Genomic DNA, 12,494 nt, shown 5'->3' with positions numbered 1-12,494 from the left:
TATTTTTATTACTATGCGCTTTTTCGCTTTCTTTCATTTGTTTTAATTTGAAATGGTATAATTAATATATAATTATAATCAGGCCAATTAACTTTAACATTGCCAATTCCATACCCATTTAAGTTTGTCGTATGTTTGTGCTGTACATATGAATTGGTGATTTTCAAAGTAATGGAAAAACCGCAATACAAGTGGGACAGACAAATATGCGCAATTTAAACGGAAAACGCGAAAACTGCGAACTGAAAAATTGCCCTGTTTGATCAGGAGACCTAGTGAATATACTTATTTCCCCAAGCGCCATATCTTCAGCGCCACCATGCGAGCTTGTACGCAATCAATGCTTTTTCACCCTGCTCCCCTCCCTCGCCTTTATAAACATGGTGAACCTGCTGTCTCAGTAAAGGAACTGGAGTGCATCAAAGGTCCCGTATTTCTCGAGAAGTTATTAATTTAGACCCAAAATTCTAGTGGTGACCAATTGTGGAAGAATTTCCGAATATGTCTGCCGCGTCCTGTGACCTTAATAGCCCGGTGGGCGCGGAAAATCGGCTTAAACTGTCCTAGCTGACCACCAATTCAAAATGGCGGAGCGCAAAGAAGTAAACTTTTTGGCAGGTTTGTAAACAATTACGTCAAAGTTTTGACACCCAGATCATGTGGACTTGGTCCTCAAGGTCTCACCCAAGATTCTGTTTTGTTTCGGTAGCCGGGCAGTGACCCTGATGTCCCTAAAAGCCCCGTTTAGTCTTAGGGGTGGGGACTGACAGGTTGGCAAAGATAAAAAATTAGCGGTGTGCATGAAAATAATTTGCCCTTGTTTTACATTCATACGCTGCTAGGCTTACCCTTAATAATTTCAGCTTAGCTCTCGACTTAGCATTTTGGTCTGCTAGAATCTGACGGGAAAAATTTATTTTACTGTCGCTAGATAGATTATTATTTTGCTCTGATCTCTTGAACATTATCTAGGTTGCAAAAATTAAAATACTTTTCCGACTTCTCCCTATTTGCACATTTATTCTTATGTTGTTTTAAAAATTTATTTCAAATAGAAATATATCTGGCGAGATTAAATTTTAATTCCCGTGATAAAAATGCAAAATAAAACTTAAACTTATTAATTCGAGTGAAAACAAACCTTTCCAGTCTCAGTAAGCACCTTCAGAGATTTTTAATATCTAAATTTCCTTTATATTTTAAAACTTAAATGCTATGATTTCGCTGTATATTACGCAAATTTGAAATTCAGTACATCCACAGCTACGCAGTTAAAAAATTGCGCTTTGAAAGGCGTATGTAGAGCTAACTGGAGCGTGCAAGCAGGCCAAGTGTCAAAATTTCCCCTTTCTCGTCAGCAAAAGGCGTGAAAAACCTGGTTCTGTTGTTTCAGTGGCTGCTCCGTCCGACATGGACGTGATGGACGAGAAGACGGCCGGACTGGAGCGGCCGTTCCCGGCGGTCAGCCCGGGCGGCCAGATTTCGGGGGGTCATGAGCCAAAGGTGGTCAAGGTGGAGCCCAAGCACGAAGTTATGAAGAGGGAGACAATCAAGTTGTCTGCTGCTTGCCATACCCTGGACAGTGTGCCAACCTCAAACCCAGGTCAGTCGGGAAACTTACCGTCTTTGGGTATATTTTTTCCGCGATGAACTTTCTAGAAACTAGGATATAAAACAAATAATAAAACGAGGCTACTTAATCGATGCAATTCTATAAAATAATCATGGTGGCTAAAATTAAATTTTTTAGTTATTATAGTGGACGAAAAAATTTCGATAAATAACCAAATGGTATTAAAACCGAACTCATGTTTCCATGTTGTGTATTTTTTTTTTGTCAAATGAATATTTCTTTCTTTTTGGCAGTTGGGACAATGAGGGTGTTTCTATCATCAACAAGCAGCTTGTCTTCGGTGTCATCTAGAGACTATGACGGACTAAAGCAGCAATGCGAAAAGGCATTGCACGAGCTGCAGACGCTGAAGCGCCAGAACGTCGAAACCGGTCGGCGCTTCGAGCACACGGCAAAGGAGCTCGATTTGTACCGGAGCGAGCACCGAACCGCTGTCGCCCAGCTGGAGGCCGTCAACCAGGAGTCCAACAACCTGAGGAGCAAGTGCGCAGAACTGCTGAACGATAAGCAGCGGGCAGAGAGGGAACTGCAGAACATGCAAATGATCCTTGATGAACATCGCAAGGAGACGGTTGAGATGCGCAGGGCACAGCAAGAGGCCTTGGGCAAGGATAGCGGGGTCAACGACTCAATGAATCAGCACTACATGAACACATTGAGAAAGTGTGACAAGTTTAAGGAAGATTATGAGTCTCTACGCAAGAGGTATGAGGAACTCAAAGGCAACCACTCGATTACTGTTAGTAAAATGGAAGCTGTGCAGGTAAATATTTATTTATATTTAAGCCATTATCTCTCAGAGAAAGTTAAGTTTCCGCTCAACTGTCACTAGAAGGAAATTCCCAAATCTCCACTGTGCATTATTTATGACTTAGCAGAATTAGCACGACAGGCGTAGTCCAATCATTCATGGAAGCCATTGACAAGAAATAAATAATGCCGTCCTATCATGAAAATGATCATTTTTTAAAGACATTATGCAAGATGGTCTTGAAATGTTACATTACGATATTAAGAGGAAAATTACTGGTATGGTGGAAGGAGAAAAAGGGGCAAGAAGATTTTTTTGTAATTTGTTGAAACCTGTTTTTCCACCCTTGCTCTCCAGTAAAATAATCCTTTTTTTTCTAAATTTAGAGTCAACTTTTTTTTTCCTACTAAGACAATTGACCTTTAAATCAATTACATCACATTAATAATTTTTACCATGCTTTATGAAGGAGGAAGCCAGCCGATACAAGTCTCAGTGTGAAGACATTGCTGAAGAACTGAGTAGTGTGGTAAGAGAGAGGCATGGACTGAAGCAGCAGTGCACCGCCGCTATCAGGCAGTGGGACATTGCGCTACAAGAGCGTAATGAATACAGGGATGCTCTTGGAAAGGTATCTTCGCATTCCTTTTTGTTTTTACTCACGGAGATTCTAAGATGCAACAGAATAATTTAAAGGTTCAGCAACAGCACGAAGAGGCTGTTAAAGAAATAAATTCGGCGATGGCGTTGCGCATGAAAGCGACCAAAGAACTGAAACGATTGGCTGACGAGCGCAACGCCGCCATTCAGGAGTATGCGCTGATAATGGGCGAGCGTGATATGGTGCACAAGGAGATTGAAAAGCTCAACGACGACCTTTCAGAGGCCACTAAGAAGATAAAAGCGCTAGAGGCTGGAAACAAAGAGTTTGGCGACGAGGTTTGTTTCTTTTTTTTAGTAGCTTTGTTTATTGTGTATATTTATCTTTGCGAGAGATTAGATTAAAACTTCGTGTGGGTTGTTGGCCTGCGCTTATTGGTTTGTTCTTTGAAAATGGCATTACGTTTGATCAATGATTTGATGTTGCAGAAAAAAACGCTCTCCTACCAGATCGAGACGCTGAAAATCGAAATATCGTCAGCGCTTCAAGACCGGGACAAAGCGTTAAAGGAGTGCAATGACCTCCGGGAAAAGTTTGGTGGCTACACATCCAAAGAGGAGTCGAACCAAGAGAGTCTCAAAAGCAGACTGGAATATGACATCTACAACAGAGAAAGGTGAGTGGATACACTTGAAATCTCCTGGTCCCTCAAAGCATGCAGAGCGAGAATGTTTTCTGTAACTGCTTCTACTTTGCAGTACGAGAAAAGAGAATAACGAGGGAGCAAGCAGCTCTCGGGATTTGTACAGCAAGGCCCAAAGGGAACGGATGGACAATCTTGACCAGGCCAACCAAGAGATTGATAGACTGCGTAAACAAGTGGACAAACTCCAAGCCGAATTGCAAGGTGAGATTTTTCCCCTGAATTTATTTGGTATAATAATAACTGGACGGCCAAAAATACACTTATTGGGAAATATCAAACTAATAAAAACTGTTCTTCTCTTAATGCTTCAGTCATGTGGACTATATATCCTATCAAAAAAGGTGGTGATCATTTTCAGAATGTTTGCATGGAGTAATGAAATTGAAGCTTCTGTCGCTTTTGTGATCTAAAAAATGATTTTGCATGTTCAAGTAGACAGAGCACTTAAAACCTGCCATCAAAAGCACTATTATTTCATTTATAATTACCAATTATTATTATTATTATTATGTGACTTGGAAAGTGACTGTTGACAACCTAAGTACCATTCTCAATGTCAAGCTCACATAATCAATTCTACAATTTGTAAGGAGCACTAATTCTAATTGAAATTGCTTCAGTAAACGCTGTTGTAACTGTCCACTGATCTAATTTACTGCTAAAATAAAAAATATAAAACTTGAAAGTAGTTCTAGAAATGATGAAAAATCCGTTTTGCTCTGACAGAGGCTATCCAAGAAGCTGAAGTCTCCAAGCGTCGGCGCGACTGGTCGTTCAGCGAGCGTGACAAAATCGTGCTTGAGCGCGAAAGCATCCGCACCTTGTGTGACAGGCTGCGAAAAGAACGCGACCGTGCGGTTTCAGATTTGGCAGAGGCGCTACGCGACTCCGACGACATCAAGAAACAGCGTAACGAAGCCTCTAAAGAGCTTAAAGAGCTCAAGTATGTCTTCGTTGCTTCTTTGAAGTGGTTGTTGCTAATTAGCCGGTTTGAATTGTAGGGAGAAGATGGAAGTGCAACTGGAGAAGGAGGCACGCCTCAAGCAGCTGCATGCCGTGGGACACAACCACAGCAGAGACTCGGCCATTGACGCGGATATGCAGGAGTGGGAGACAGAGAGTTTTGATATAGACCTGGTATGATGTTGCTAAATCCTCTTGTCACATGCACATCTAATTTAATTTTCGAGTAGAGTGGTCTAGCTACAGAGGACGACCTCGGCTTTGATTTGACTGGCGGCCGTGACGACCCCCAGTACCCCAACGACAGCGCAATCTACATATCTTCTGTAGTAAAGGGCAGCGTGGCTGATGGAAAACTCAAGTATTCTCAAGCCTGGCATTTTAATTTGCATTTTTTCTTATCGGTGACGATTTTTTAGAGCCAATGACTGCATGATGAGAGTAAATAATTTAGACTGCACCTCTGTGAACAAGCACATGGTCCTAGAAGCCATGAGGACTGGCGGAAATGTGGCTCATATCGTTGTTAGGAGGCGGAGAGGTAGCGCAAGGTGTCTCTACACCACACAGTTGCAGCTAAGCTCAAACAGAGACCACGGGCTCACTCTGGAGACTGGAATTTACATAAGTAAAATTAATCCAGGCTCCCTTGCTGCAAAAGAAGGCAACCTGGCTGTTGGCGACCGAGTCCTAAGTGTAAGGCCAGCTTGGTAAATTTAATACTGAGGTATTGATGCAGCAAACCAATTCGCAGATCAATAGCAAAACAATGGATGGCGTCAAAAGTGTATCTGAGGCTATGATGATTCTCGCGGAGCCTGCTGACGTGTTGACCATCACCACGCTGAAGGGCATGCACTCTCCAAGTGCCCCCTTGAGCTCAAGCTCCAGCGGTCACATCACTAACGAGGACAGTGCCTCCTACACGGCTAGCCCAGGATCAAATCGAGAGGTTGGCAGGCATAGAATGGTCAACAGTTGCTCTCAGACTGAGGAAGTAGAGATCAGAAGGTAATTGCTAAATTTAATCCATGCATGGATATCTTAGGGTCTTGCTTTTCGCTGCCAGCATAGAATGAAAGGAAAAAATAATAAAGTTTCCAAACTTAAATTGTTGAATTTAATTGATATTCATTTTATGTATTGTGACCGAATCCCTCACACTTTAAGGTACTTGACTGGCCATACCACTATGGAAGAGTCTCTGTCTGACCAGGCCAAGAATATTAGCAGTGCGTTTGGTGAGAGAGCAGTGTATAAGGTGAGCGACAAGCCAGCTAGTTCGCTGAATGGGAAAGCTTGGGATATGCTGGACATGGTGGGAAAGCTGGTTGGCGTTGGCGCACGCAGAAACAGCAAGGAACGAAACGAGAAGAAACGGCTTAGCCATGTGCCTGCCAGCTATGAACGGGACAAGGAAGATGCTCTCGCTGAGCTGGACCAGGTTATAGACAGTGAACTGGACAATGACCCATATCGAGGAGGCAAAACTGCTGTTGTCAAGAGGAGCAAGAGGAGGGAAAAGGAACTGGAGAAGAACAGAGGCACATGGCCAAAGTGTCGCAATGGGCCTGTCATTGAGTCTGGCACTGGCACTATCCTCCACCCTAGGAAGGTTAAGGGTCGCCTCCCGCTCTCTGTCTTGCTCAACAACCCTCCTAAGTACCCACCAGATAACTACAAGGTGAATTAATTTTTTAATGATACTTTAGCCGCATGCTGATGAAAAACTGACTTTTTACGACCCTTTGGTATATTCTAAAAGATAAAAGTATTCTCTGCAAGGCTAAAAATTATATTTTCATGAGACTGGTAGATGCATAGTGAGTAGTTACAAACTTATTTATTAAAAAGTTAACTCATCTAACATAGATCATAGTAATAGGTAGTCCTTGAGAAAAATTTGATAGTTTTTACGAGAGAACCCTTAAATTGATTAAATTAAAACCAATGAATCTCACGATATTCAACAACCATATATTCAGTAGCTTTTGAATTAAACCATTTTTGTAACGTTTGGCCATTAATTAGGAGAACAACAAGCCATCAACCAACGCTGATGCGAACAAGCCTTTAAGCAACAATCTACGAGAGCTGCCGTGCACAACTTTTACGAGTCTGGACAACTCAATGATGCAATACAGCAAGTCGGGACAACTACTGGCCACCCAAAAGTCATTCCTGCCTGCGCCGCAGCCTTTGAACTCTGAGCTCAAGTCAAGCAGCGAGCTTGATCGCAACGATCGCCTTAGCGCACTCACTCCGTCAGACACGTCCATTGATTTCTCAGTCAAGTCAGGCATTGTTGACCAAGGAGTTCTGGAGTATTATGTTCAGAAAAAAATGAGCAACAAGCATTCGCAGAGTGATACAGAGTCCAACCGCGGCCATGTGGATAGTCTACCAGCTTACCTGAAGGCCGCAAACACAGTGGAGCGAGTGTCGCCTCACAGCCGCATTCATTCACATGGCTCCCCGACTGCGGTCCACGCGTCATTGGTTCGGCCACCATTTTCGCTGCCGCAGTTTGCCGCTCTACACGTTGGCCACCCTCACCCCCATCCACACCCCACCAACACAAACCACACATCAAGGTATGAAATGAAACTCTCTTGTATTCAGGGGTTAGTATTGTGGAGTTAGTCAAGTTTTTGATTAGGTCACTGTTACCATAACCAATCGATCATAACTGAGTAAGCAGATTTTCCACAAATTATTTGCCAGGAAACTTAAAGGATTTTACGTTTTGACCAGTAGGTATCTGATAGGATTCATGATGCTATCCAAATATCTGAAAATTGACAATTAATTTTTCTATTGAATTTGTTGTAATTTTATCATTTAAAACTGTAATCGGAAAAATTATAATCAAATCAACGCAAACTTGTCTTAGGTATTACACCCCAAACCACATGCAGTCCTCGCAGAGCGGCGAGTCGATGTTGTCGGGGGACACCCGTCAATACTGCTTTGAGCCTCCTTACAGCCCCTCGCCACAGCCCTTCAACCACTCGCACTCGCCCTCAGTCGAGTACATCAAGCCGAGGCCCATCATGTCTGGCCACCCACACTCAAGCTACCGTGGTGCAGATGAAATACTCAATCCTGGCTATTGCTATGAAGGTGGAACCTTTCCAAGAAAAAAGGAGAACCAGCGAATTCGGTAGAAATTAAGATTTCTATCTCAAAGCATCGGTAATAATTGATAATTTTCAGAATCCCTTCCAACCAAAGTGTAACAAGTAAGAGCAGTGCTGGGAAACTTTCCACGGGAAGTATTGAGAGGGCTGTGTCCGAGAGGGGCTCACCTATGCCCTCCATCACCGTAGAAGTGATGACACACGGTGGCGAGTACGTCTCTATACCCGAGTGCAACTGGTCTGCCCCGTAATTATCTTCTCTTTTGACATTTTGCTCTTTAACTTATTGTGCCTTGTAAAAGTTATGCTCCCGGAACAGTCCGAAAGATGTGCATTGACAAGCCCATGGAGCCTTTGCAACTTGGAATCCAGATTTGCTGTCCCAAGAGTGGTGGCGTCTTTGTATCAACAGTTAATGATCACAGTCTGGCCTCCAGGGTTGGCCTTCAGGTATTATCATTGCTTAAATTTTTCAAGTAGCTTAGTATTGTTTGAATTTTCGACTTGATTTAAAAAGAGATGTCCTACTATGATATGTTTCCCAGTGAAAGAGCGTTAATGAGCAAACATTCTTTAGGTCGGTGACCAACTACTCGAAGTTTGTGGCATCAACATGAGGAGCGCAATCTATGAACTTGCTGCCAACGTTTTACGACAGTGCGGTACTCCACTCACTATTTTGGTTCAGTACAGCCCAGAAAGTAAGTTGTTCGCCCAAACACTACATCAGCATTTAAATTAACCCTATTCCAGAGTACCACCGTTTGGAAGAGGGCAACAGCTCTAGCAGTGAATGCGAAGAGCCATCACGATCTGGCTCGCCAACCCCGTGCAATTCTCCCAAACCAAAGCACAAACCCTCTCCAGAGATGCGAGGAGCGCCAATGCTCCTTCCTCCCTCTGCCCACGGAACCTTGACCAGGCACCAAGTCAGTCAGGCCATGTCCACCCTTACCAGGCAGAATATTCCCAAGAGTCAGCATGAACCGCGCTTTGTCTTCCTTGAGACCAAAAAGTCAAGCAATCTAGGCATCAGCCTGGTTGGTGGCAACGCGGTGGGCATCTTTATCCACAGCGTACTTCCCAACAGCCCTGCGCACCAGGCTGGCCTCAGGATGGGTGACCAGATCCTTGAATACAACGGCTCAGATCTTCGCAACGCCACTGCTGAGGAGGCTGCTTTTGAGTTGGCTAAACCTGCTGACAAGGTCACCGTTTATACGCAGTACAACTTGAATCGTAAGTGCGCCAACTTGTATTTATATTCAATATTTTAGTTTTATCATATCTCATGTAGCTTTTTAGCGCTAAAAATAAATAGAGACTATTGCATGAATTATATTTGAGCCCTTTTAATCGAGAATTCATTTAAAACAAAACTCGCAAGCATAATCTTTTTGGTAAAATGCGAGCAATAATAAAATAATAGATGATATAACTACTTGTTACTCATTTTAAGCTGTAATAATTGGTCTTTTGAGTTAAAATTATTAACATCAACTTAACTGATCCTGTGGCTTATTTTAGTTGTGATATTTATTTATTTATATTTATGGTAAACGTTATGAAAAAAATTAAAACAATTTTTGTTCCGAAGGTTATAATGAGGTCAAAGACCAGGCTTGTGACAGTTTCTACATCCGAGCAATGTTTGACCGTTGCTCGGACACTACAGACCCATATCTGCGCTTCAGGAAGGATGATATCCTCTATGTTGACAACACCATGTTTAACGGTACGCCTGGTCAATGGAGAGCGTGGATGGTGGATGAAGATGGTCGCCAACATACTTGCGGCATCATACCCAGCAAATTTAAGTAAGAAAAAATAGTTCTACTCACTTTTCATCTTATAAAAGCAATATCATCATTCAATACATTTGTTCTTGATCAAATAAATTTTCACGTATCTAATAAAAAAATCAACAATAATGATTTTAATATATCTTCAGAGTTGAAGAAGAACTGTTGTTGCGACGGAGTTTGGGTGATTTGGAAGGAGGTGACGCGCGGAGAGGATCTACAACTGCTAGAAGGAGCTTTTTCAGACGGAAGAAGCACCAGCGGTCCTCTTCAAGAGACTCAAAGGAATTGGCTAGCTTCTCTAACAGCAGTGCTGGTTGGTACAGTGACTCGGGCACGCTCAATGAAGAGCAGCCGCTCAGCTCGTACCGTCGAGTGGAGCGCATTGACTGTGAGTGTCTCAAACTTCCTGTTTTCTTTAAAAAAAAAGTCCTATTTTCCTGCAGATCCAGTTATTCGACCTGTATTGATTGTCGGACCGCTAGCTGAATTCGTTGTGGAAAAATTGGTGCAAGATTTTCCAGACAAGTTCTACCGATGCACACCAGAGATGATGTACAGCTCGCAGGTGATGATGGAGAAGAACTTAAATGAAGGCATGTTCTGTGAGTACCGACGCAAGGGCAGCCAATTTGAATGCACCACTGTCGCTGCTGTAAAGGAAATCTGTGATAAGGTATTTCTTTCGCGTATTAAATCATTGATTAGTTAGCTAATTATTTTACTACGCAGAATATCCATTGTGTGCTGGATGTTTCGCTTGATGCCATCCCACGCCTGCACCGGCTGCAGATCTATCCGATTGTTCTGCTCATTCGATTCAAATCAGCAAAGCAAATCAGAGAGGTCAAAGACAGTCGCATGATGGAAAAAGTGTCTGCCAAGGCTGCCAAAGAGATGTATGAACACGCCGATAAACTGGAAACTGACTGCAGCCAACTCATCTCAGGTGAATACAATTGAGCTCCACGTGCGAATTAAATATGGAAGTTTCTCTTCCCCCCTTGACACTTGCTACTCATTTGAAATTAATATTTTGTGTGTATCAACCCACCATCTATTTATGAACCAGCTTCACATAAAATATTTCCTCAATTTTCTTTCAGCTACTATCCCTGGTGGGGTGAACGTGGCCTACATGTGCACGCAAGCTAAGGCGGCCGTGGAAACTGAGCAGAACAAGATGCTGTGGGTTCCAAGGGGTACCATCTGACAGTTGGCTTCGCTGCCACGTGGAGCGGCCACCCGGCGCCTAGTCACTTTGGCCCAGGCCAGCCTCAGGTGGCGCTCTCTCTGAATTCGCCGGGCAGCCAGCAACTCAAATCCCTCAGATTCGAGCTCATTAACTCTATTTCTCTCTAAACACACCATTAAAAATGAGAAAAATGTCAGCGCTATGCTTGAGCCTGACCCTCTAAACGAATTGTAGACTTCGTCGCCCGCGTTCTATGTGATCCGCCAAAATTTGAAATTATTAAGGCCTCTTTTGTCTGGAGCGGACGAGACCCAGTTGTTGCCCCTCTTAACCAATAATTAGATGAGCTTCCATTGAATCCATTCAGTTTTGTGGGCTTGCAAGGAACAGATCCCTGCCTCGCCCTTTCCACTGTGGAAACATTGATTGAAAATATCTTAGATAGCGGCTGCATGCCCTCTCACGAAATATGAAAAAAAAATGATTGTGATAGAAGTTGCTCCAGTGTATTAGCCAAATTCTTCTCAAAATTGTGGCGGCTAGGCTCAATTGGAAGTCGCCTCTTGCCTCTTTTAACCCTTCTAACCCCGTCCCCTTGTGCTTTGCGCAAACCGCCGAAGTTGGCCTGGTATTTTTGTGGCATTTTACTCTTATTCGAGGCAGAGCAGCGAATTCAACTTCTTAAAGCAGCTATGTGTTGTTGAAAACAAGTTATTGCAAAAGCAGTTTGATCAAGTATTTGGACAGCTGTCTGCTGTTGATGCTCATAGAGAAAAGTTTAAAATTTTTGACAGCTCTTGATATTCTCCAACGAATTTACAGAATATACAAGACCCTTTAAAATTTCAACCGTACGTATTTATCCATGGATATAATAGCTTTAACTATGTCTTAGAAACAATTACATTGATTGAAAGCAATAGGCCCAATGTAAAAGTAATGTCTCGGGTCCCAAATTTTTACAAGCACGTTATGCTGCTGCAGAATTTAAAGCACCGAGTTTCTCCGGGTTGACACACTTGGAAAGCGTTTTTTTTTCTCTGAGAGTCAATAAACAAGAAAGATTGTAAAGCATTCTGCAGCTTTTTGGATGAAGGCCTACCTACCATAAAGTATTTCGCCCGGATTAAAACTAACTTGTGAATTGCTCCAAAGGGCATTTTTATGTTGAAATCTGCTCGTGCATTTAACCGATTTTCCTTGACTAATCAGCTCTTTTGTATTTATTAATCGACACTTTTACCTTTTGCTCTGTGATTATCGGTTGCTTGAGTGCACAATAATTCAGTTTATACGCGCACTTTCGGTTTTTTACTGTATCTTTTGTATACTCTGACCCATCAAAAGTTGAAAAGTGTATTATACCAAGTTACACAGTTATTATGGTTATATTATGTATACTCCTTATGTATCTATACATGTATGCAAGTATATAGATTGTTTCGATGAATAGCTTTTCATCAGTGCAGGCAGGCGCATGAAGTTTTGCAAAGCAGATCCTAGACCGACAGAATTTCACCCTGTGGATTTGTTGATCATGTATTAAACCAATAAAAGACTGTGGGTTGTAATCTTAAAAAAAAAATCATTATACTCTTTTAATATCCTAGATCCCTTTTATCTTAATATATAGCTTCCATTGAAGTGGCTCAAGATATTAGCGTGAGGGTACGTTTAGAATTCAAATTGTTTATTTAAACATT

General features: G+C 42.4%; 1 protein-coding gene across 4 annotated transcripts; it reads left to right on the top strand.

Moving 5' to 3' along the window:
- Window positions 1-386: 386 nt before the first annotated feature.
- Dlg5 (Discs large 5) lies at window positions 387-12,376 on the top strand. Of its 4 annotated transcripts, none has more exons than XM_065486275.1 (25): window positions 387-618; window positions 1,394-1,603; window positions 1,867-2,396; window positions 2,854-3,015; window positions 3,081-3,323; window positions 3,474-3,661; window positions 3,744-3,892; window positions 4,003-4,032; window positions 4,418-4,634; window positions 4,693-4,828; window positions 4,885-5,015; window positions 5,074-5,350; window positions 5,409-5,665; window positions 5,825-6,338; window positions 6,686-7,248; window positions 7,548-7,817; window positions 7,871-8,041; window positions 8,097-8,244; window positions 8,372-8,495; window positions 8,548-9,033; window positions 9,392-9,611; window positions 9,746-9,987; window positions 10,043-10,272; window positions 10,329-10,545; window positions 10,703-12,376. In XM_065486275.1, exons 1-25 carry the CDS (start codon window positions 585-587, stop codon window positions 10,807-10,809), a joined length of 5,856 nt encoding a protein of 1,951 aa, XP_065342347.1. In that variant the 5' UTR covers window positions 387-584; the 3' UTR covers window positions 10,810-12,376. The 4 variants fall into 4 exon arrangements, with proteins under 4 accessions (XP_065342347.1, XP_065342346.1, XP_065342348.1 ...); XM_065486274.1 differs by having other exon boundaries at window positions 3,069-3,323; XM_065486276.1 differs by lacking the exon at window positions 4,003-4,032 and having other exon boundaries at window positions 3,069-3,323.
- The last annotated feature ends 118 nt before the right edge of the window (window positions 12,377-12,494 follow it).

Source organism: Cloeon dipterum, chromosome 3 (genome assembly GCF_949628265.1).
Source record: "Cloeon dipterum chromosome 3, ieCloDipt1.1, whole genome shotgun sequence".
In the NCBI taxonomy this organism is placed as follows: domain Eukaryota; kingdom Metazoa; phylum Arthropoda; class Insecta; order Ephemeroptera; family Baetidae; genus Cloeon; species Cloeon dipterum.
This window is presented reverse-complemented; position numbering and strand designations above follow the sequence as displayed.

Bases quoted from the DNA above. Each gene is read 5' to 3' on its own strand.
- Dlg5 (XM_065486274.1), top strand. From the start codon at position 585: ATGGCGGAGCGCAAAGAAGTAAACTTTTTGGCAG. The intron at 7,249-7,547 runs GTATGAAATGAA...AACTTGTCTTAG, and splicing joins AACACAAACCACACATCAAG to GTATTACACCCCAAACCACA. The intron at 8,496-8,547 runs GTAAGTTGTTCG...ACCCTATTCCAG, and splicing joins GGTTCAGTACAGCCCAGAAA to AGTACCACCGTTTGGAAGAG.